Genomic DNA, 22,271 nt, shown 5'->3' on the forward strand with positions numbered 1-22,271 from the left:
ACATAATCATCTGCCAGGTTGGCTTCAATAGGCAATCACTGCCATCCTTTAAACTCTCTCAAAATATTTAAGTCATGCCTTTCCTTCTTCAGCCTCAGAAGCCACAGTACTAGTGAATGTGCTACACCACTGTCCTCATCAGTGCAGAACATGGTTATGTTATACTCTATTTCCTGCTCCCCTCCTACACATTGCACCCTTGCTCTCCCATTCCTACAAAATCACAGTAGTAAAACAAAGAAAATGAATTGCTGTATACTGCACCTCATATTGGTCTCCTGGGCAGAGACGTGCAAAGCCGACTAGTCCTGAGAAGAGAAGAAAACTCCCAATATTTGTGGAATTTCATAGTGTCCCCCCAAAGCCTCAGCTTGCAATAAACAAAGTATCTGGCTAACACCCTTTGCAGACAGCTCCATGTGGAAGCTGTGTTGCAACCCAAAACACTCTTATAAGGACAACATTKACTTGAGGGAAGAAAACATGCCAGCTTTTGTTCTCAAATGTAAAATACCATTGCAGATCACGTTATACAACACTGAAACAAAACAGAAGTTTACCAGAGTTCAGAGTCTGATCCAGAAACCCAGTGGAAGCAACTAACACTGATCCTGGGTTTACTATGTAGAAATCTCTTCCTTCAAGACTCATCAACAGAATAAACAGCTTCTGAATGGATATGAGAAAGGAACGTACCTTTCATCTTCAAGTGAAACTCTCCCAAATGGACCTCCAATGCCCCTTCTATAAAGCACATATCCTAAAAGGAAGACTGAATAGTCACTGTGACTGAAAAGCAACGTAGAATAACTACCTTTGCTGTGCATGCCATTTTCTTATTCTACTTCTAAAGGATTTGGGCTAGATTTTACCTTTTTAAAAAGGACACACTAATATTTTCACTAATGGAGGCCAATGCAGAGTCTATTCAAACTACTTTTAAGATAAGAAACTGTGATGCAGCTCTACAAAGCAGCTGAATTGCTTGAGCAAATCACCTTCAGTTACCTCTCATAGCTTGTTTTGTAACAATAGCATAGCATATTYATTATGTATTCAATTCCACTCCCATTACTTTTCTCATTACTTCCCCAAAAAGTTATATTGGGCTCCAGTAATAAAGCAGAAATCCAAAAGACTTTTCACTCATCTTCATGAATGAACGATGCCAATTTGAGTAGTGGCCAACTACTCTGCTGAAAAGTTAAGGCAGAGATTTCAAGAGTTCATTTCCCAAGCTTTAGTTAGCATTATGTACCTGTATCTTAAGTTTTAAGCCCACACCATTAAAAAGCCTTCAGAAACTCTTGGCACATTTTTGGTTAAGAACAGAACAGTCAGCTCCTTGCCAGATGTGTGCAGCATTTCCTACCTCTGTGCACCCTTGGAAATTCTTGTAAAGCTCCACTAGGCTCTCTCTGGAGGCTTTAGTCGAAGGAGACAAGGAAAAGGCATGTTTCATATTAGCAGCTCCATCTCGTAGCCTGCACTGGATACAGTAAGCTTCATACAGCTCTTCTACCTTTAAGGTTTTTTTTTTTTTTTTTTTTTTTTTTTTTTTTTTTTTTTTTTAAGGAATGGAAGAGGGGAAAGAGAGAAGAAAGAACAAAAGTTACTCTGGCACAGTTTTAAGAAGTTTTGTGAAGAAACATCAGCACAGCCTTCCCTGACAAAAAAAATAAAAAATAAAAAATAAAAGTTTTTAATTACATTATCAGAGCATTGTACCACGTGGCAACACCTSCACTTTACAGATTGAATAAAGTGCACAATGTTTACATTTAGACATTCTTGCAAAGAAGGAGGAGATATTGATAAACTATTTGCTCTGCTATCATCATGACAGAACAGAGAGAGAAAAAGAAATACTTTGTTCACGACAAAATTACTTGGGAAGCAAGAAATTGATCCCCTCTGCATAGGTAAAGTTGTTTTAATGTTTTAAGTGTTAAAAGTGTTTTAATCTTTGTTAAAAGCAAGAATCCATTCCTTTGGAATCAGATTATTAGACCTGCAGTCTACAGAACCGCCCATCTAGGTCCACTGTGGGAGGGGATATGAAAGWCCTCCCACATCAGCATTTTTCTGAATAAACTGGCAGAGTATGCAAACTGGTTTCAGAGGCAGGCTCAGGCTGGGTTGTGCCCAACATTCAACCTGAATGGAACCATTCAAGAAAAAATAAACAAGCCAACCCTCCTTCTGTAAAGAATGGTCACAACTTTCAAAAAGTATCCAGTGTTATTCCCCTTCAAAGAAGGTATGATGGAGTGGTTTTTTTTTTTTTAAAAAAAAAAATCAGAGAGCATTTATATAGCGGCGTAAGCCTTACACAAAAACCAGGAATTCCCTTACCTTGCTTATATGAAATTCCAATTTTCTGATGTATCTCTCCACAGAGCGAATTTGCTTTTAAGAAGGGGAGAGAGAGAGCAAAGAACTTGAGAAATTGTTTCAGTATTTCCTAAACATGTCGTTAAGTAACAGAGTGAGCATCACTCCAATTTTTTTTTTTGCAATGTCATCTCCTCAGCACAAGTCTTACCTTGTCCAGGTCATAATAGAAGGCCTGAAAAAGAAATACAACCAGCTGAATAGGAGAGTATGTATATTTGTACTTAAAGATACTTTCATAGTTACTGCAACACTCACTATGCCTATCTTTATTTAGTTGCAAGGGATTAAGAGCCATTGTTCACTACAMGACGACAGTTAAGTCCAATATATTTAGAAGTATTCTCATTTTCTGTTCCTAGTTTGTTTGCGTACCCAAACTCCTGAAGTGAGACAATAACAGTTTCATCATCAGCTGTAACAAGGATCTGGACATTGGTTATGGTATATGGGAGTTTTTGAACTTTTTTGAATCTAGGTATGAAAGAAGACTTTATGTTCCAAACAAAAGACAAAGTTGGATCTATGAATTGTCTTTGCATTAACATCGCTGCTGATGGTACTCCTAGGGATCTGTGAACCTGACAGAATCTAAGTTGCTGAGACACATTTACCAAGCGAAGCCTGACCTCTACGACTATTCCTGTCTAGACACAGGCATGAACACAGATCACCAGACAGACACCACCTCAATAAGAAAAGGAACGTGATCTGAAAATACACAGCTGGATATTGAGAATGTGAAATCCCAAGTTCAATTCTCACATCTAGCCCACACTTGCTTGGTAAACTTGAAATTGTGATGCCCTGCTGTATCTCACTTCAATGCTGAAAGTAGGAAACTCCTGGGAGTCCCAGAAATGAGAGATGCCATCTGTTTTTGTGTCAGTGTTGTTAGTCATTAGAGTGATTAATGTCAAGAGTATTCTTACCAATCTGGAATTCCTCTTCGTATCTTTGTGTCGACCTGAGAGATAATCCAGTTCAGCCTGATGTGCTTCCAAGTATTCACTGGAAAAGAAGAAAACCTGAAGTGTTATAGTCCTCTTTATGTTCATTATAACATCTCCCCAAACAATTTTCAGCAGAATGTTGCAAAGCCACTTCTTTTTCTTGTTTTACTCTCTGGAAGTTACRAATGGCCATATAAAGCATCAGGGTCAGAGGAGGAGAAAAGGTGGTTTTCACAGACAAACATTTGTCCTAAATGCAGAGTCACTCTTTAAAAAGTGAAAAACAGACGTAGATGAGCATCTCTTAAAGAGGAGTTTAAGTACATGATGAGTGCCAATATATGCTGGATATTGCTACCTAACATTTAAGGATGTTGTACGTTGGAAATCTCCTGAAACCTTGCTATTCCTTCAAGATATGGAATGCCACAGTGCAATTCAAGAAGGAAGCCTTTGCAGAGTACAATATGCACRCTGCACTCATATTTGCTGTTTCTTGTTTCATTCCATCTAAAAAATAAAAAACATTCAAGTTAAAGATGGGCTTTATTCTAGCAATCTGAGGAGAGACAAGACAGTGGAGCTGCAAGAACTAACAAAATCAAGAGGAAAGGAGGAATGTAAGAAGAGAACAGCAGGTTCTAACACACATAACCCAGCTGACAGAGCTCTTTGTCCAGTTTAACTACTCCTGTTTGGTCTTTTAGAGTCTTTTCTGTAAGGTAGAGGGCCAGTTCATTTGCTTCTTACACTTACTGTAAATTGTAAGAAGGAGTAAATATTCATCATCCAAMTCCAGTTCACAAAGCCAAAGAATTGCAGCATGAAACTCTTCTATTAAGCTCGTAGAAGTACTCCGCATGTAAGGTAGCATGGATGCCAGTGTTTCAGCAAACAGCTGAATGCCAYCTTGACTATGCTAGACACTTTCTTGATGTAAATGTTGCTTTTTCCAGAACAGAAACTATAGTACTATATAAGGAGCACAGAATCTGAGGAGTCAAAGTACGTGTGTTTGTGCAGACAGCTGCACTTCTTCACATGTGCTTTAGTGTGTTCCATTTTCTTACTGCCACAAACTCAGTTCCCTCAAGGCCCTCACTGGCTCCAGCACTCAGCTGCCTGCTCTTTACACTTGCCAGTTAACAGCTCACTGCAGGAGCAGCCAAAGCTGGTGGCAGGAAAGGGTTTGCTTTCTTTTTAAGAGAGCTTCACCATTTTTACATTTAAGCATGTTAGGGTTGCTAGCTTGATGGAATGGTACCCAGAGGGTTAACAGAATTAAGAGATATTTGCCATAACTATAAGGAAAGAGGCACGTAAAACAAGCTCTGTACTAAAAACTCAAGCTGCTCCAGCAGAAACTGGGCTTAGTTTGCATTTATTTAAAATTTGGACTTTGCATTGTTATTTGATACAGCTGTTTTCTGTAGGTTACTTTAGTCAATTAGTTAGCTACTCAGTTTTGGCAGAAGCCTGATCATATGGCATTCTTTTCACAAGTGGGAACAAATTCTGATCCATTTTATGGTTTCTCCTCCCTAATCCCTGATAAATTCTAAACTGTACAAAAAAACATTTGATTTCTTTATTTGTTTTAAATCTAAATCCACTAATAAGACAGTGACTCACATTTTTAAGGCTAAGACTATAGTTTTTTATTGGCGTAAAAGCACAACATCTGAGTCTGCAACAAGTTGTTACTGTTCTTTTTTGTGCGTGTTCTTATTTTAAAAATCTATGATCTAATACAGTAACAAAATTCTGAGGATGGCAGTAACATACATGAAGGAACTGTTAGTGGGATGCCAACAGAAAAAGCTATAGAATGATATTTTAAATAAAATAAAGTTCCTACAAATTTAGCCCAGAGCCATCAACACCAACTGTAATGATTAAAATATACATAATGTTTTTTAAAAATATAAAATATTTATATAATAAAATTATTATATTTGAGGATCCTATTAAAGCTTGATGAGTTACCACAACTGTTGCAGTCAAAGATGCAGCTAAGTAGCACCTAGCACTGCTTCTTACTTTTGGTCTATAATACCAAGAAAACTAGTTCATCCATTTTTTGTTTGCCATTCCATTACTGTGGAATTATATCACTGTTTCAGTGAGGTAACTGACAGCTTCCTCAAAGCCAGAACACCCAAAATACAGACTGCCAGCCTATCCTCTGATCCTGATTATGCCTACAGCATACASCCCAGATCTGCTGATGGAGACTGTGGACTAACTTGACCTTTTGCCTTTTTACCAGAGTTTTKATTAATGCAACATTGACTGTGCAGTCAGCTATAACAATACTCTGAAATGGTGCTATATTTAAAGCAAAATAATGTGCCTAGCATATTTAATAGTGTAATTTACCTTGCCAGTAAGAAGATGTAGTCTTACTACAGCTCTACAGTTCTATTCCATCACCTCAAGTCAGCTAAAGTTTTCAGGTGGACCTTTTCCTTACAATAAGCTGCCCAAAGATAAGAGAGGACTTTTAAACTCAAGAGCTACATCCTGTTAAAAAAAAATAAACTAGAATACATACCTCTTTACTTTAATTGTTCTTGAATTAGCATAAAGAGACTAGAAATATTTCATGATCTAGTCTCCCCACTGTGTCCTTGCATGGCACACCCTTGCTTTCAGGTTTGGTTTTAAGTCAGCTCAAAGGCTTTCTGAGTCAAAGCAAATTTTGCACCACTCCCTCTCCAGAAGCTTTCTTGCAGTCACCCCCAAGGTTTGCCCGTCCAATTCCTCTTCAAGTCTCCCCTTGATATGCAGACTCCCCGCCTGCCACCCTGTACAATCTGAAAGCTTCTCTTCCTTGTGGAGTAGCTGTGCTCTCAAGAGATGGACAGTCTCCCATCTCTCCACAAAGTTCTTCCCATCACTCACGTTAGAAAAACGTCACAGATTAGGAGCAAACAAGAACATTAGCAGACCAGAAGACTTTGCAAGTAGACAGGCAAAGAGCTAAGAAAAGCTGTTGCTTTATAAGGTCACAATCCAGTGTCCAAGAAAGTCACAAGTTTAGACATCCAAGAAAAGACAGAGAACAATGTGATACATAGACTTAAGCACTATGAGTAGGTAAGGCAATTACAATATTTAAAAAGTCCTTACTTAAGTCCTTTCTTCAAAGCTTCAAAAATTTTCTTCACCTGAAGTGGTTTTGGATCCCAGACGACTACTCCCTTCTGCAGGGAAGAATAAACCTTGGGGGATCTCAGTGACATCCTTGATCTCACTGAACTTCTGCTGAGAGACTTTCTGTAGAAAAAGAAAACAAATAAGGGAAAAATGCAAAACCYACAGAGAAGATGCCTAACCCACAGAGCTCCCAGGCTAGAAGTTATACACCTAATCCCAAGTACCTTTACTCAACAGAAAAAAAGCTTTTAAAAGTGGTGAGAATACTTTCACAGATAACATTAGAAAGACGAGGCTCAGTCTTAAATTTCCAGYGCAGAGAAGCTCCAAGTTTTTTGCAACTTCATCAAAACAAGAATTACTCCTAAACTATAATTCAACCAATATCTAAATATCTAACTCCCCAGCTTCAGATAGACGCTGAAGAGCCTAGTGGCTATTTAGAAAATTGTGSAGTTATACATTTCTTTTGAGGTGGTGCAGGGAACAAGAAAAAACTCATTTTTGTAATAGGTTACTGTTCAGACTTCTAACAATTGTCTCAACAGACTTGCGTGGCAGCTAAGGACCTGATTCTGYGGGCACATTCACAGCAGTTGTTCCACTCAGCCATAGGGCTATTCAGGTAAGGGGACAAGGATGTCCTTATTCTTACTCTCGCCAGAGATACAGGAAAYCAAGGCAACAAGCTTTTTGTCTGCTCAAGGTCCAACTGTGAACTTGAGGTAGAATTAGATTTCAAGAGGCTTCTGCTCTCCAGCTATCAGTAATCCCCAAACACTGAATGTGCTAAACCATTAACACTTTAAACACCAGCCTGGACACAACAGTTAAACAGATTATAACTAACACATACGTTAGTTTTAAAGCTTGAAAAGAGACTACATGTTTAATACTATCAGTCACTCTGGTAAAGATATCCTAGAAAGCATTTAGAAATACCCATTTAAATGTTCATTTAAAACTCCTAACATATTTTAGAAAAGACAGCTACTGAGCATGGATTACATGCAAGGTGTTTTTTCAATGCTTAACATGCTACTTACTTTCAAAAGCAATTGCAAAAACTGTCTAAAAACTTCTAACCTGAAGAATTATGAAACCTCTAGCCAGTCATTAGTTATAACTCCACAACATTCAAACTAGAATACAAACACTGCAAATGATTCTTTCACACCAGCAGATTCCCACCTGGCTCRCCTCTACCTTTGCACTCTTCCAAGTCTTAATTATTTTTCTTCTAGTTTTTGTTAATAACCTGAAGCCAAGCCTCTAAAATAACWTTATGAGGCTTTCCATTCCACCAGACTGAGCCAACTGGTTACCCTCAGAGTAGCATTCTTACCCCCTCCAGAATCCCTGTCCTACATTTAGTTCACCTGAGGAAACAATGAACTCCAACAGGCTTAATTATCCACTGGCTGCCTTGAGGTCAAGGCAGGTGACTCAAGGAGTCTGGTGATTAAATCCTCAGCCCAGCAAACCTGAGAGCTGCTCCCAGTCCTGGTCTAGCAACCCTTGAGTTTAAAATCCCATTTTCATATATTGCATAAAAACATAGAGTATATAGCATGGGATTTTAGGGAGAGTATCAAAAAGCTAGATGCTATGCTGCTACATTCCTTTGTGAACTTAGTAATTTAAGTATCAGATTCTCATTTTACACACCATAGTAATAATATTTACTTCCTGAGGAAACCATTGTAAGGCAAAATGAAATAGTGTATCTCACTGAGAGCCTCRAAAGGAAGTTGCTAAAGAAGTGCAAAAGTATATTCAGCATCTACTCAAGAATCTCCATGTGGACCTGATTTGTGTGTCATCTTTTGGACAGACCTTGGATAGGGCCCCTGCAGCCTCCTGCTGTGTTTTGCAACTGTGCCTGAGATGGAAACTAGTTAGGAAAGGGTGATCAGAAAATTTTTTCACTATGCTGGGGAAGGTTCTTCAGTATTCACCAGGCTGTATGTGCACACCTAGTGCACATCATCATATCAAAGAATTTTCTGGAGGATGGAGGTTCCTTAACAAAACTCTCCTTTGTCTAAGCAGCTAATAACAAATAGCTGCTATTAGTTATATATAGTTATATATTGCTATATAACACAATATAGTATTAAGGGAAATAATGAACTTTTCTTTTTGGAGCATTCTTACCCTGCTGGATATGCCTTTGTTGGAACAACAGCTGTTCAACACTTCTCCTGGTAGATCCTTTCCCTGCAAGAACTCCCACCATGTACTGCCAGCTTAAGTCTGTTTATATAATATATCGCCTGTGTTTTTCTCAAGATCTTAGTAATACTTGTGATTTAAGATGTCTGACCCTTGCTAGGTGTAGTAACAAGATTCAGTTTCCACAACAAATCTATTTATTCAAACGTAAACACTTCTTGATTAGGTCACAATTGTGTTGGATATTCATTTCTGCTCACACTTTACCAGGGTTGTGTTTAGCTAAAAGGTTAATTCAATCATTTGATTCTTTGAAAATATGTTTTATGAGATGAGTCAGATATTTTACTTATATACAGTAAGATTTTTTGAGTACAATACTTTCAGAGGCATATTTTTAATACTTCTGTATGATGCTTCTAAATGATTCACTTTGTCATTATTCTGGCATGCACTGGCAGCCACAATTTGTATTAATTTTCCATTTATAAATCATACCTTCTAAAAGCACTCCACAGACTATACAGGGATCATTAAATTCAAAAAAACAAAAAGAACAAGAATGCTTCTAGTGGAAAAGCTGCAGAGTTATCAGCGTAAAGCAGTGCTATGCTAAAATGTATGATAAGCAAAAAGGGAAAAGTAGCATAGCATGGTTTAGCAATTATGGCAGTGGACTGAAAACTGGAAGACTGTATTGTAACCCTGCCTATACTCTTGACCTTACTGACAGTAGTGAATTCACAGTAGTCGTCTTTGTCTTCCCTCCCTCCTCCGTTTGTAGCAGAGCCAGATAGCAGTCCTTCCTCCAAGGTAATGTTGCTCTGCTCTACAGGAGTTTAGTCGCGCTCAATTACATATTTTGTCAGAATAAACCTTAAACATCTCCGTTATGAGATTTTTAACTATCCTAACTATTCAGAAGATTTTATATGAGAACTGACATCACCAGAATTTGTCAGTAGGATGTGAGCAGGACTGGTCGCTAGAGCACAGACTCAGGGGCAGAATGCATCAAACACTGCAGAATGATGGCGCATCAAACACCAAGTCTCAAGCAGGCTGAGATCCCAAACACTAATATCCCATGAACCTCTATGAAAGGCATAGCTCCTTCTAATTCTTATTTCATCCATTTAAATCAGTAATTTATGAAAACTAGAAAAATGGGGGGGGATATTATTTCTCTACGGGTATCATTTTGGTTTGAATATCAGACCTACTTCATGTGCTAGCAAGTAAGGTGATTTCTGTGCTCCTATCTGTTTCTGAGCTTGCAGAAACACAGCAGAGAACTGAGTGACAGTGACTATWACAAATAGAGCTTAGGTAGCCTCTCATATCAACACCTTTCATATAACCATTTTTCTGAAAGAAATGGACACTATAAACACTTTTGCTACATAACCRCTGAAATACAGCCATCTCTGAAATACAATGCAATAGCTGCTTATCAATGCACAATRACAATACTCAAGACTTTAAAATAAGAATTAAGGAACAATTTCTGTATATGGATGCTTAAGGTCAGCCAATACATTCATGGTACCTGCTGTCTCTTGTCCAGATGAGCCAGTGCTTTTCTTTTTGAGTTACTTACACTAATTTTCTGCTTTGCATAGTGCTGAATCCAGTGAAGGAACAACTTCTGCTGATACTACCTCCATCACCAGGAGAGACGAATGTGAGTTTGACCGACATGATTGCCAGTCAGTAATTCTGCTGGCTTCTGAAATAAACAGAAAAACAGATGAGTGAAAACCTTTCTGGCTGTTCCCACTTAGACAGTGCTAAGCTGCAAGAAAGGGAAAACTCAGAACAGCCACTAGATTAACTAGAAAAAAATACTTGTCTACTAAACACATTTCCTCTGTTGCCATCCACATCACAATTAATATAGAACTGAATCATCTGAAAAAAAATCTCTCATGCCCTCTGCAACTGCTGATCGATTTTGCAAACTTACAGTGTGAAAGTCAGAATACCCTCAACTTATAGGCTCTCTGCATTTCTGATTAAAAAAAAAATAATAAAAATAAAGGAATTGTCCCACTGCTGAAGAAGGAGTTCAGGCCAATCCACACATTTCCACATCAGTCTGGATGCCAGAACCATACTTAAGCCCCAGACTTAGTCAGGTCCAAAAAGCAGTTCTTTGCATCTGTGCAGAGCCACACTGAAGTCAACGGTAGAATTAGGGCTTTGGCTGAGAGTGGTACTTAAGCCCCAGGCAGAAGTCTGGTTTTAACAGTAAAATTCAGGTTCAGGCTCCTCCTCTGGCAGAATTTCTCTTGGATTGCTYTCTTCTGTTTTCCATCAGTCAAACTCCTTTGCTTTCTGGAGAATTGTGTTCTCTGCCATATGTCTATAGAATCCAAGTTACAATATAAGTAACAGACATATTCCTCAAAGCAGCTGTAGAAAATCACCCAGACAGCTAATATACAGAATAATTCCCTTCCTTCCCCCCACAGGCTGGTGTAATGTAAACACCATAACTAGCATCTTTGTTTTAATTTTTTAAATGATGCCAAAATGAGGGCCAAATCCTAATTTCCTCTCTTAGTTCTTACATAAAACTCCATYTGAAATTGCTGAGAATTTTGACTACGTAAAACAAAAAACCTGGAGTACCTCTTTCTATAGAGAAGTATGAACAGAAGTGAAAAACTCCAATAAGGAGGTCTGCATGGAGATACTCCATGAAAAAGTTTGTCCTGCATTACAGAATGTGCTCCAAACCATTGGAAGCTCTAAATTAGATAGTGTAGATACTGGAAAAAACATCTGCACCCAGTCCCTGTGCCTCAGCATTATTCCAGCAGCATGACTGCAGTTATTCAGACTAGAAGCCCAGAAGTTTCAGAACAAGACTCTTTCCTGGCTCTGCCACTAGGCTGGAGAGGAACCTAACTCAGTGTTCTTCCAGAATGCATGTAAAGCATTGAAGACTGATGGTTAAATATACTTCCCAAGAGAGATGAGATTTTGARCATAATTTGCAAATTCTGGGCTAATCTACAGGTATAGGGTATTACTGTAAAGTACTATGCTTTAAGTACCATTATCTGCTACAGCAGTAACTAAAGTTGTACATGGATTTCCATAAGCAGAGATCCTGGTTGAGTAAGAACCGATTAGGTGATGTGAAACCTTTCTGCTAGTTCCCGGGAGTGAAGTCTTAAGACTCCTATTTCTTTGTCTGTTCTACAGGCTTTGCCAAGCTCATGAATRCATCCATGAAAAACAGACAAAAGGTTTTAGAACAAGAGCTGGCAATCATAAATTTGAGCCAAACAGTTACCTGCTTTGCAAGCTACYTTGTTTGTTGCATAGAAGAAAAGTGTTGGGTATGGCTACTTATTCAGTACCTCCATGCATTAAACTCCATAGGACTCCACAGCTTCAGTAGCATCAATAGAGACCTGTTACATGGACGGATTTAGGTGCATCTCAATCACCTTTTAATCAAATTGCACAGCAGTTATGTTCTCATGCTTTGAAAGGATGCCTCCTTTACACTCCTAACCAGAGAGGGCACTTGCATCACATTACAGCTGAAGTTTTCTAATATTTTCCATTTGTTCCTTTAGTTTTCAGATGCTTACAAGTCTGTGAACAGTCACCCCATCAAAAGGATCATTAGTCTGAAAAAACATGCAACTTACTGAAAAATGTCATTGCGTAATAAGCTGTTAAAGGAAAAAATAAAAGGAACAGCCTGATGGTTATTGACCAAATCCCTCATCAAGGCTGAGCCAGATTCCCAGGATCCATTCTTTAGCTCCCTACCTAGGAATCCTACTTCATGAGTAGAAAAGAGGGAGGAAATGCAGGAGAAAGCTTGCATGATTTTATAGGACTCCTAAAGCCTATATAGCATAAGTCTGAAAGGCTTTGAAGCTTGTAGATATTAAACAAAAACAGGGAGATCCCTGACAGGRAATGGGAAGTTGAAACTGCTGAGAAGATGCCTGCAGTAAAAATTTGTGGTATTGAACTCTAGATTTGAAAAGTAAAGTTTGAAATGTACAGATTCCCACAGCTCAGCTGGTGAAAGAATTAAATTCTTAGCTTTGATTCTGTTACCACATATGTTAGTATAAATCAAATACTATTCTGGACTCCAAAAAAGATAAATTGTCACAAATTTGTGTAAATGAGAGATGTACTGGCTCACTTATGTATAGCCATAAACATTTTAAAAATGRTGGTGTTTTTGTTGGTTTTTTTAACTGCACAAAAGGTTCAACCCTCAAGGCCATTGACYGTCATGTTTAGGTGCCACATATATAGCTACATTCAAATACAATTCACAAGCATATTTTTACAGATACAGTTTCCTCACATAAGAATGAAAGGAATCTAAATAACCCTAAGAGCATCACTAAAGGGGTTATCTATCTTACTTTGAAATAATGTTGATAAAGTCATGGTATACACCTGCAATATATTTTTGGTAATGACCTAGAAATCTTACAGCTCATTTCACACTTCTGTCTAGAAGGGCGTAAGTAGGATGTCATGACAGCATTCTATGGTAAGAAAGATTTATAAATGCAGTTGTTTAAATAGAGTGTTTTGCTAGCCAGAGTGTCTGTTTAAAAGTGCTGAGCTACATTACAACTGCCCCTGAGTAAAAGCATCTGGACACTGCTCAGATTGAACTCTCCTTTTAGGCTAGAAATAAATCAGATAAGCACCCCCTAACAAAGCTGAGTTCAAACTGCAATCTCTACTAGGTAGGACAACATCTTCAAATCTCTTCAATACTGGGATCAGGGATATACCCTCCCTTTTAATCTTCCCCAAAAGCACAGACTGTGAATATGGTAGCTCGCTCTGTGCGGGCACATGTAGAACAAAAAAATATCAGGCCCAGTGGAAGGTGCMCACTGCCAGGGGCGATAAAAATACTCACCTGCTAGAGAAAAGAAAAAGGGTTGAAAAAGCTTTATAATGTTTGTGAGTCTTAAACAGACTTCCAAACTGCCAGATAATAACTTACTATAAGATTTTAATATGTACATCTGAGACTTCAGGTCTTACAAAATACATTTTTTTGAATAAATTGAAAGAAATGTTTTCTTTTTTTTACTAAATGAGTATGCTTGTTTGTCCTTATTTTCAGTGATTTTCAGTGCCCCAATATCCTGTATTAACATTTAACCTTCAGTATTCCCAAGTATCCAGACATACAGGGCCAAACATTTACGCTTTTAGGCAGCAATGAATACATTCAAATTGCATGTTCTACTTASTTTGTGTTAGTATTAGGCTATTCCTTAAACCAAATGGCCTTCATCCTCTATGAACAAAAAGCTGGTGTCTGTTTGTGTTTATGGCTAAACTTTTTCAACCCTAGTCACATACTTAATTGTTTCTAGGCACAATAGTTTCAACAATTTTATGAGGAAAATATGACTCACTGACTTCTTGCAAAATATTTCTGCTTGTTTTTTGTGCTTTAAATTGGTAGMCATGTTTTTCTTTTAATATCTCCTAGAGGTTCACTTGAACCTGGTGAACTATTGCTAAAGTAAGGTATTCGTGTTTTCTTAGAACATTACAATGATCCRCTTGTGAATGATCTGTTTAAGAGACACACATTTGCTTCTTGTTGTGTGCTTGCAAAAACTGTATTAGACTTTACTTCCTACAGTGAATTATGGATACATGCATCAAGTTGATAGCCTAGATAACAAGTGACTACATATCTCRCTAGTACGTCAGTACCCACTGTTCATTGGCTTCAGCAAGCTGCAGCTGCATATTAAACAAAAAATAAAAGCCAAGTTGAAACCAAGCAAAGCATTAGTCACTATATAAAATAATTCATATGATAAAATAGAATCTATTAAATGTCAATCACTTAAGACAGTAAAGTGATCTTAGGATCACATTTATGATTCTGGATAGACCATGAGATCACAGTAATTTCTGTGACCAATTCTGGGCTCCCCAGTACAAAAGAGACATGGAACCACTGGAGAGATTCCAGTGAAGGGCTACAAAGATGATGAGGGGATTGGAGCATCTCTCTTATGAGGAAAGGCTGCGAGAGCTGGGCCTGTTTAGCCTGGAGAAGACTGAGAGGGGATCTTAACAAGGTCTACAAATACCTTAAGGAAAGATGTAAAGAAGATGGGGCCAGACTCTTTTCAGTAGTGCCCTGCAACACGACGAGAGGCAGCAGGCACAAACTGAAACACAGTGAGTTCTGCCTGAATATGAGGAAAAACTTCTTCACTGTGAGAGTGACAGAGCACTGGACCAGGTTGCCTAGAGAGATTGTGGAGTCTCCTTCCCTGGAGATACTCAAAACCCACCTGGACACGATCCTGTGCAACATGCTCTAAGTGACCCTGCTTGAGCAGGAGGTTTGAACTAGATGATCTCCAGAGGTCCCTTCCATCCTCAACTATTCTGTAATTCTGTGATTTCTTTTATATCATTTGATGCTAACTTTCTCCTTTCATTCTCTTTCTCCTTTCTCTTTTTCTCCTTTCTCTTTTCATTTTCATTGTTACTTTTCAAATATAACATTGGCCACATTATACTAGCTTTACTTGCAAGGATGACAGGGTCATTCTATCTTCTAGCTGTGAAAACCAAACAGAGTTGATTTTAGTCTGTATTATCATAACATAACCCTTTTTTGGGTAGCAGATGTGCCCACCATTTTATTKGAGGGACTTCAGCCTTGACTCTGAAATACATGGTTGATACTTGTGCCTACATGAAGAATTTTTTTAGTATTGTGTTTTCACACGGAACAGTCTATATAAATTTGATTACTGGGTTGTCACRCAGAATCTATGTCTTTTTAGAGAATAGTTTCAGAATATTCACTTCATCTCCATGACAGCCCAMCAGTCAGAACTGGTTCTAAACATTTTCCAATGAAACTCAATTTTCACTGTATATAACCAAAATAAATAGTAATTAAGTAGATGAACATTTAGGGACTTACTCTATTACTTAACTCTAAAAATGATCTGCAATTCCAACAAATCAACTGCTGTTCCAAAAAACCTTCAGCCAAAGGTGGTTTTGCTAYTTATATCACTTCCCTGAATTTATTATAAACTCCACCACAAAAGCAGTTTTGCTGGTATAATTGCATTTGCACTAGGGCTTTAACTGATAGAAATATGTACCACAAATACCTAATAGGTGAAAAGATGACCCTGATATCATTAATCTAGAAACTTTCTAGCATAAGTCTAAGTCAAGACTGATTTTGCAAACATGGCTAAGTTTTCCTACCATCACATCGATATATTCACAATTATTTTTCTTCCTCTCGTTTATTTCAAACTTGGGAACAAGGATTTAATTACCATTTCTGTCTCCTTGCAATGGCTGGAATCAATTTCAAAACACTTGCAGCAGACAATGGCATCTGAGTCTTTCATGACACTGATAAAGAAAAAATCAAATTGCCACAATCTAGTGGCACAAAGTCTGAGGGCTGGTCAGGGCCTGAACCAGTGAAACTTTCCCAGTGATTTCAATATATTGGAATAGGCTGGAAGTTTYGAGATCTTGGCACTTACATTGCAGTTTTGGACAATTACAGAATCCAGACCCATTAAAATTAATGAAACTCCTGAGATGTGATAACAACATGACTCAGACCTTACTCTCTAAAGGTGTATACAATGAAGACGACTGACCGAACAATGAATGAAATGACTATCTTGTGTACAGCACAGTGTTGAATCCACTGGGAAAGTACACACTATATTTAATCTTTGCTCTCAAACATTCTTTAGAAAAACCATTGACCTCAGTGGTGATGTCTACTTTGCTAGATAAACATTCCAAATTTATGATTAAAAACCCTTAAATTTTCAGCATTTTTGTTCAATTATTACACAGACATCCTATTTACACTGTTATTGAAGGAACTAAGAAAAAATTCCCTGGTTATTTTTCTAGATATGAAAAGCCATTTGAATTAGAGAGACAGAAAAAGTCCTTGATGCTGCACTTCAATATAGCTATTTTCACACAGCATTACATACAAATGGAGATCTTTTCTTCAGATATATCCTTACCCTGCAAGTTCAAGATCAAAGAAGCACAGGACAATCTGCACAGGTTATATGTGATTCACTGTAATGCCAAAATTCTGACTTCAGGGTATCATTCATCCAGAACTAGAATCTCATGCCAGCATATATAACCTGTAATAACTTGTCCACTATGCAGACAGGGGAACAGCCGTTGTAATTACAGATATTGAAAATGTATGTTCTATATTTTATCAAGCTTATATGCTAAAACACATTTCCCAAAATGGGAACATTACTCYCTGTAGCTCCCTGTGATGAGCATCTGAAAATTTTCCTCTTGCTACTTTTACCATCCATCTCTGAARCATTAAGTCAATTTTGCTTCTCCCCTGCATTTTCCTGCTCTACCCATCTCACCACTACTCCTGTCTTCCTTCTTGCTGCCTCCTGTAATGAGAATAAAACAATGCAGACAGCTAAACTGGTTCAACCTTTTATGCAGAGAAAGGCAATCCACACAGGGAACCATCTTCTACCAGTCAGAGAGATATATTTAGCCACAGTGCTGTAATATCCAGCGGATCTATAGCTGTATAGAAACATGAACAATCCTTTATCCACCCATCTTCATCAGACATTTCTGCAGTTTTAAGACTGAGCAATAAGCACAATTACATARCAATTTGTTTTAAGGTACAGAGGCTACTAATGGAAGATTTGCTTTTCTACATACCTACACTACATACCACAGAACTTATTGCTCTAAACCTGTTTAACTCAGAATATTAGATGGGCCCTTCACTTTGCATCAAACTTGCATCCGTCAGGTTGTATTTTCAAAATCTCAAATGATTTAGGAATATAATCCTATTTTCAAAAGCAATTTAGGCTCTTAGGAAATAGTTTMATTGATTTTTAGTAAGAATTACACTCATATCTCACATTATTTAAAAAGACGAGGCTTCAGTATGTTCCTCATTTTAGTACTTTCAATTTTTTTATGGGCAAATTTAACTCTTAAAAATATATTTAAATACCAAATTYATGACACACACTTTCCTCCTCCTAGCATATTCAAGCCATAATGAGAAAATCAGACAAATAGTTTTGCCCCAAGTTACTGCTTTAGTCATTCACTGCAAAGGCCCATCTACAGCTTTATGCCAGCTTCCGAAAGTGAAGCTCTGGAGTCCAGGTTTGCTGGACTCTTCACTCTTATGAGACTGAAGTTCTGGACTTCAGATTTGTCATACAGCAATAAATTTTAGTATCATAAGCAGTCCTTTCAAACAGCTTCCCATGTGTGGGGGTAGTGCATATGATGTAACCATTCTTAGTGTAGTTTCTTGAACAGAGGACTGGACTTTCAAGTCCAGAGTGACCTTTTTCCAAGCTTGATCCAAAATGTTACTGTATTTCTAATCAGCTTTCATCCATATAGATCCAAATGCTATTCCCAGTGATGCTGATGTACCTTAGAGGAAATTAATCAGTCACTTATTCCAGACTTCCAGTAGAATCCCAACAGCAGAAGTTGGCCCATATTTAGTTAATGAGCTGGAAACTATTTTTCAAGGGATAGTTTTGTGGTCACCTTTGTTTCTCCCTCTAGCGGCAGAGGATACCAAACAAATGAAGCACAAAGCGGACCTTGTTACAGATTGCACACTGACGTATTGCACCTATTTCTTCCAGGCAAATTGTTACCTGRAATCAAAGTTGACTGTAAATCCCACCGTTACTTTTTGGTAATACTGTAATAAGAAGAGATCAGAGATTGCATAGAAGCAAAATCCCTGTTTAGTTCCTCTGCCAGTATGTGGCCTATTCATACGGGCACACGTAGTTTCTCATGCTTGCCTACATCACAGCTCTGCTAGGGGCTCTGAGTACTTTTGCACTGTTTTGCTTTCCTCTTCAGGGAAAGGCACAGAACAATTCACCCATTATCAGCTGATTTATGAGCACAGGGTTTGCTGCTAGCTCCTCTGGTTTCAATTTCAAACTTGATGACAAACTTTCAAGCCTGAATCAGAGATTCAGGAATGTGGCAGTCTCCACACGCTAGCCTGACTTGCAGCTTTTTCAGCTTTGGCAGAATTTGAGTCTGCAGTTAGCTACATTATAATGAATGCTTAAAAACAAATTCCTAACAAGAGAAGAAGCAGATGGTGCTGAGAGAACAATTTACAATAGATGAACAGTCTCTTCCATTTCTGACAAACAAAAATTTGCCTGGAAGCAATGCGCTGAATCCTATGAATTCTGACTTTGAGAGGTTCCTCCTTCTTAAATAGAAACCCCAAGGAATATTCCTCTGCAATACATCTCTTCTCTCTACTTGCCCCAATCTATATCTGAACATGTTACATATAGACTTAATCTGCATGATCACATCTCCATCCACTGGCCAATGTTAAAGCCTCCTAAAAGCCTATTGCCAGGTCAGCTTTAAAAAAACGACCCCCTCCCACCCCACCCCAGCCCTTTATCTCAGCCTTAGGGCTGTAGAAAGGCTCAGTGTTTAATCTTCAGTAGAAACCACCATAAAGGGTAGATGAGTGTTCCTATTATTACATTCATATGTTAATCAGAACAGATGACAATCTTTCAATAATTGCGGAATTTCATGTTCAGCCGTATGTGGGATGTCTTTTAATACCTTCAAGAAGTGAAGTTGTGTATCGTGGCATACTGGTAGGTGTCCTAGGGCAAGCTTCTGAAGTGGAAGAAACCTTCTGTCACTTAACCTTCTGATTGTGAAAACTGTCCCTTTATCAGGCATTAAACTGTATACAACTTCCCGTAGCAACAACGTTTTGTTCCCACAAATGTTATCAATATGATTTTGCTCCATAGAAAAAAAATGAAGTTGCTAGGATAGGACTAGTATCCCAAAGAACATTGGGAAAAAAAAAGTATACAAAAGGTAACATAACAGGGACATACGCATGTCTTTGGTGGGAGAGAAACATCTTACGTTTTAAAGTAAAATATTTTCTTTAGTGCTGAATAAACATAGGCTTTTTATTTTGCTTTTTGCACAGTCAGTATTTCCACTATTGACAAGTGAATTTGAATAGCTGTAATTGCAAATGGTTTTNTTAGAAAAGGATATCAAAATCAAGACAATTTAGAATGTCGCTCACTGGACATCTAGCAGCTGAAGTTTCAAAAATCATTTGGCGTGTTTAAACATTTTATCTAGGATGAATTTGCTCAATATCTTCTGACACAGGCTTGAACTCATTATATTTTCTAATGAATTAGGGTAACTGTCATAGAAATCCTAACACTATGTTCTGCCCTAATGTTCCCTTTCAGTAGACACAAGGACACTCTACAGTCATGTAAAGTTTTCTTGTGGAAATAAACAGGAGCCTGGAATATCTGTGGATATCTCTGTACTTTTCCCTTCATTCCCTACTCATTTCTAACACACATGCTCTGACATTCATGGCCCACATTTATGCTGTTATTCCCTACTTTTATTTGCTTTGGGTTTGTTTTTAATGAGGTGAACTTTGTGCAGCCCAACTCTAGCTCCTATAAAATCTGTGTCTTAAATGGCCAGATCTAGAGATTTTGCGTGGAAAAAAAAAAAAAAAGTCCACAAACTAACCATACAGCTGTACTTAGAAACAGATGTTTTATTCCCTTTAAACTGAACTAATGAGGACAGGAGAATAGATCAGATAGGCCAGATTCAGGAACATTTCTRTCTAGATTTTGAATCTGGAATTGTGGCTTGCAGAAAAGACTGGTGATTTTACCTAGGGGGAGGAGAAATAGGTGGCAAATCCATTCCTGATGAAAATTTGCACTGCTGCACTAACTTCAAGGCTCTTCCCCTTTGCAATCCAGCCAGCCCATCTCCATGTCAGCTTAAATTCTGTTCACTTAACTCACATGAGTATCCCATTCACACTAGCCAGATATTCAGTTCATATGAACTGCCATAACTCTATTGAAATAGAGAAGTTGAGGATTTGGCCCTGTGTCTCCTTTGCATTTAGCAAGTATGAAATGACTCTAAATTACTCTTTTTAAGGCTTCTGTAGGATAGAAAGCAGATTAATCATCTAGAATCAGATGCAGTGAAAACTGTAAGCTCTGATGGAAGTTTGGCTACACATAAAAATTTTGAAATTCATTTTGCACATCAATGTGGCCTTAAAATATAAAGTGTTTTCTGCTGCTAGTTCAGAAACAGATAAGGTTCTTCAGACCATTGCTTCTCTGCCCAATCTTGCTCCCATCAAAGTCACTGGGAGCTTTGCCATGACTTCAGAGAAAGGAGGAACAAGACCTTTGTAATCATGATTTGGCTCTGACACTGGAAGAATGCATTAGTTATGGTTTCCATAGAAAAGATGCGTCAGGTTTTCCCTCTGAATCCTAGTCTAAATTCTCTAAAAATTATTCATGATTTGTCTTCATAAATTCTTCATCCATCTGCTCCCTTGCAGTACAGAATGGGTCCCTTGCCCTAAGCCATGACAGCAAAAAAGAGTCTACTGCTGTATAAGGCTTTGTGAGACACAGTCATTACATGCAGAGGAAACTGGGGCTAGTGGGGCCCTAGTTTCCCTAAGGACTATCATAATACAAATTATTAATAATAAAAATAAACGTTGGCTAGCTGGAACTTCTTTTCATTCCCCTAGAGCTTAGTTTTGTCATGGAATTAGCTAAATAAAACCCACTTGAAAGAATGCTTAATTGCAAACAATCCAAACAAAACAAAATGGAAATAACTGGATCTTAAATATTATACACTCAAAGTAGATAGCTTTGGAAACAGCTGAAAGACTAGAAAGAACTAGAAATTCAAGCTTTGTCAGTCTGTTTTTGCCTAGAAGACACTTTGTATTATTTGAAGTCTAAATAGAACTACAACATCATTCTTTAAAAGGAGTAAAATCAGGGGAGGCAAATTTGAAGACTTCTGGATATAGTTTAACAAGGAAAGACCATGATGATCTACAATGACTAGTACTCCATTAAAATCTATCTGAGCCTAGAAAAGGCCAGCAAAGACTACTATTTCAACAGATTATTCTAATACAGTTTATTTCCCTGGAAGTTGGCTAGAGAGAGCTCACAAAAATCGTTCAGACAACATATCTCAAAAGGAGAGCAGTGGTGCCTTCTACCAGAATAAGTGATTGCAGAAGTCACATCTGCCTTAGACTTCATAAACTCCCTTTTTTCAGATCTATGTTTTTGTTATAGATATTTAATTCAAATATTTCACAGTCAGCTAATAGAACGTATCTGTTTGGGCATGTGAAAACTCCCTTTTGATATTCTTTAAAGGTTGAGACAGTTATCACATTTTTTTCTTAAGGCAAAAATATTTCTAGTAAGACCTGAAAATATCTTTAATGTAATCAAAACTTGTAAGCAAGCAAAAAGCTGTTTATGTCTACATTACAAAGAAGCAAAAAGAGCACAAACTCTTTCTCCTCTTTTAAAAGTAAATAAATGATAACCAAAATCACACTTATTAATATATATATTAATAACTGTAAAATTACAGTTGGTCCTCTTTGGAGGACCCCTGCTT

General features: G+C 37.8%; 1 protein-coding gene across 9 annotated transcripts in view; it reads right to left on the reverse strand.

Moving 5' to 3' along the window:
* The window catches only part of RIPOR3 (RIPOR family member 3), a 54,223-nt gene that overhangs the window by 21,695 nt on the left and 10,257 nt on the right, over nt 1-22,271 (reverse strand). For 7 of the 9 annotated variants that reach the window (XM_085314050.1, XM_085314046.1, XM_085314047.1 and 4 more), the window contains exons 2-9: nt 10,282-10,410; nt 6,480-6,626; nt 3,327-3,405; nt 2,546-2,569; nt 2,356-2,409; nt 1,373-1,522; nt 697-760; nt 265-308 (exon numbers count right to left, since the gene is read on the reverse strand). In XM_085314050.1, the coding sequence (XP_085170176.1) occupies nt 265-308; nt 697-760; nt 1,373-1,522; nt 2,356-2,409; nt 2,546-2,569; nt 3,327-3,405; nt 6,480-6,626; nt 10,282-10,382 (663 nt within the window). In that variant the 5' untranslated portion in view covers nt 10,383-10,410. The remainder of the gene's footprint in view (nt 1-264; nt 309-696; nt 761-1,372; nt 1,523-2,355; nt 2,410-2,545; nt 2,570-3,326; nt 3,406-6,479; nt 6,627-10,281; nt 10,411-22,271) is intronic. The other 2 variants (XM_085314051.1, XM_085314052.1) reach the window with 1 other exon arrangement.

The sequence above is a fragment of the Rhea americana genome, unplaced genomic scaffold (genome assembly GCF_003343005.1).
Source record: "Rhea americana isolate MKP2758 unplaced genomic scaffold, rheAme1 scaffold_4, whole genome shotgun sequence".
Classification (NCBI taxonomy): Eukaryota; Metazoa; Chordata; class Aves; order Rheiformes; family Rheidae; genus Rhea; species Rhea americana.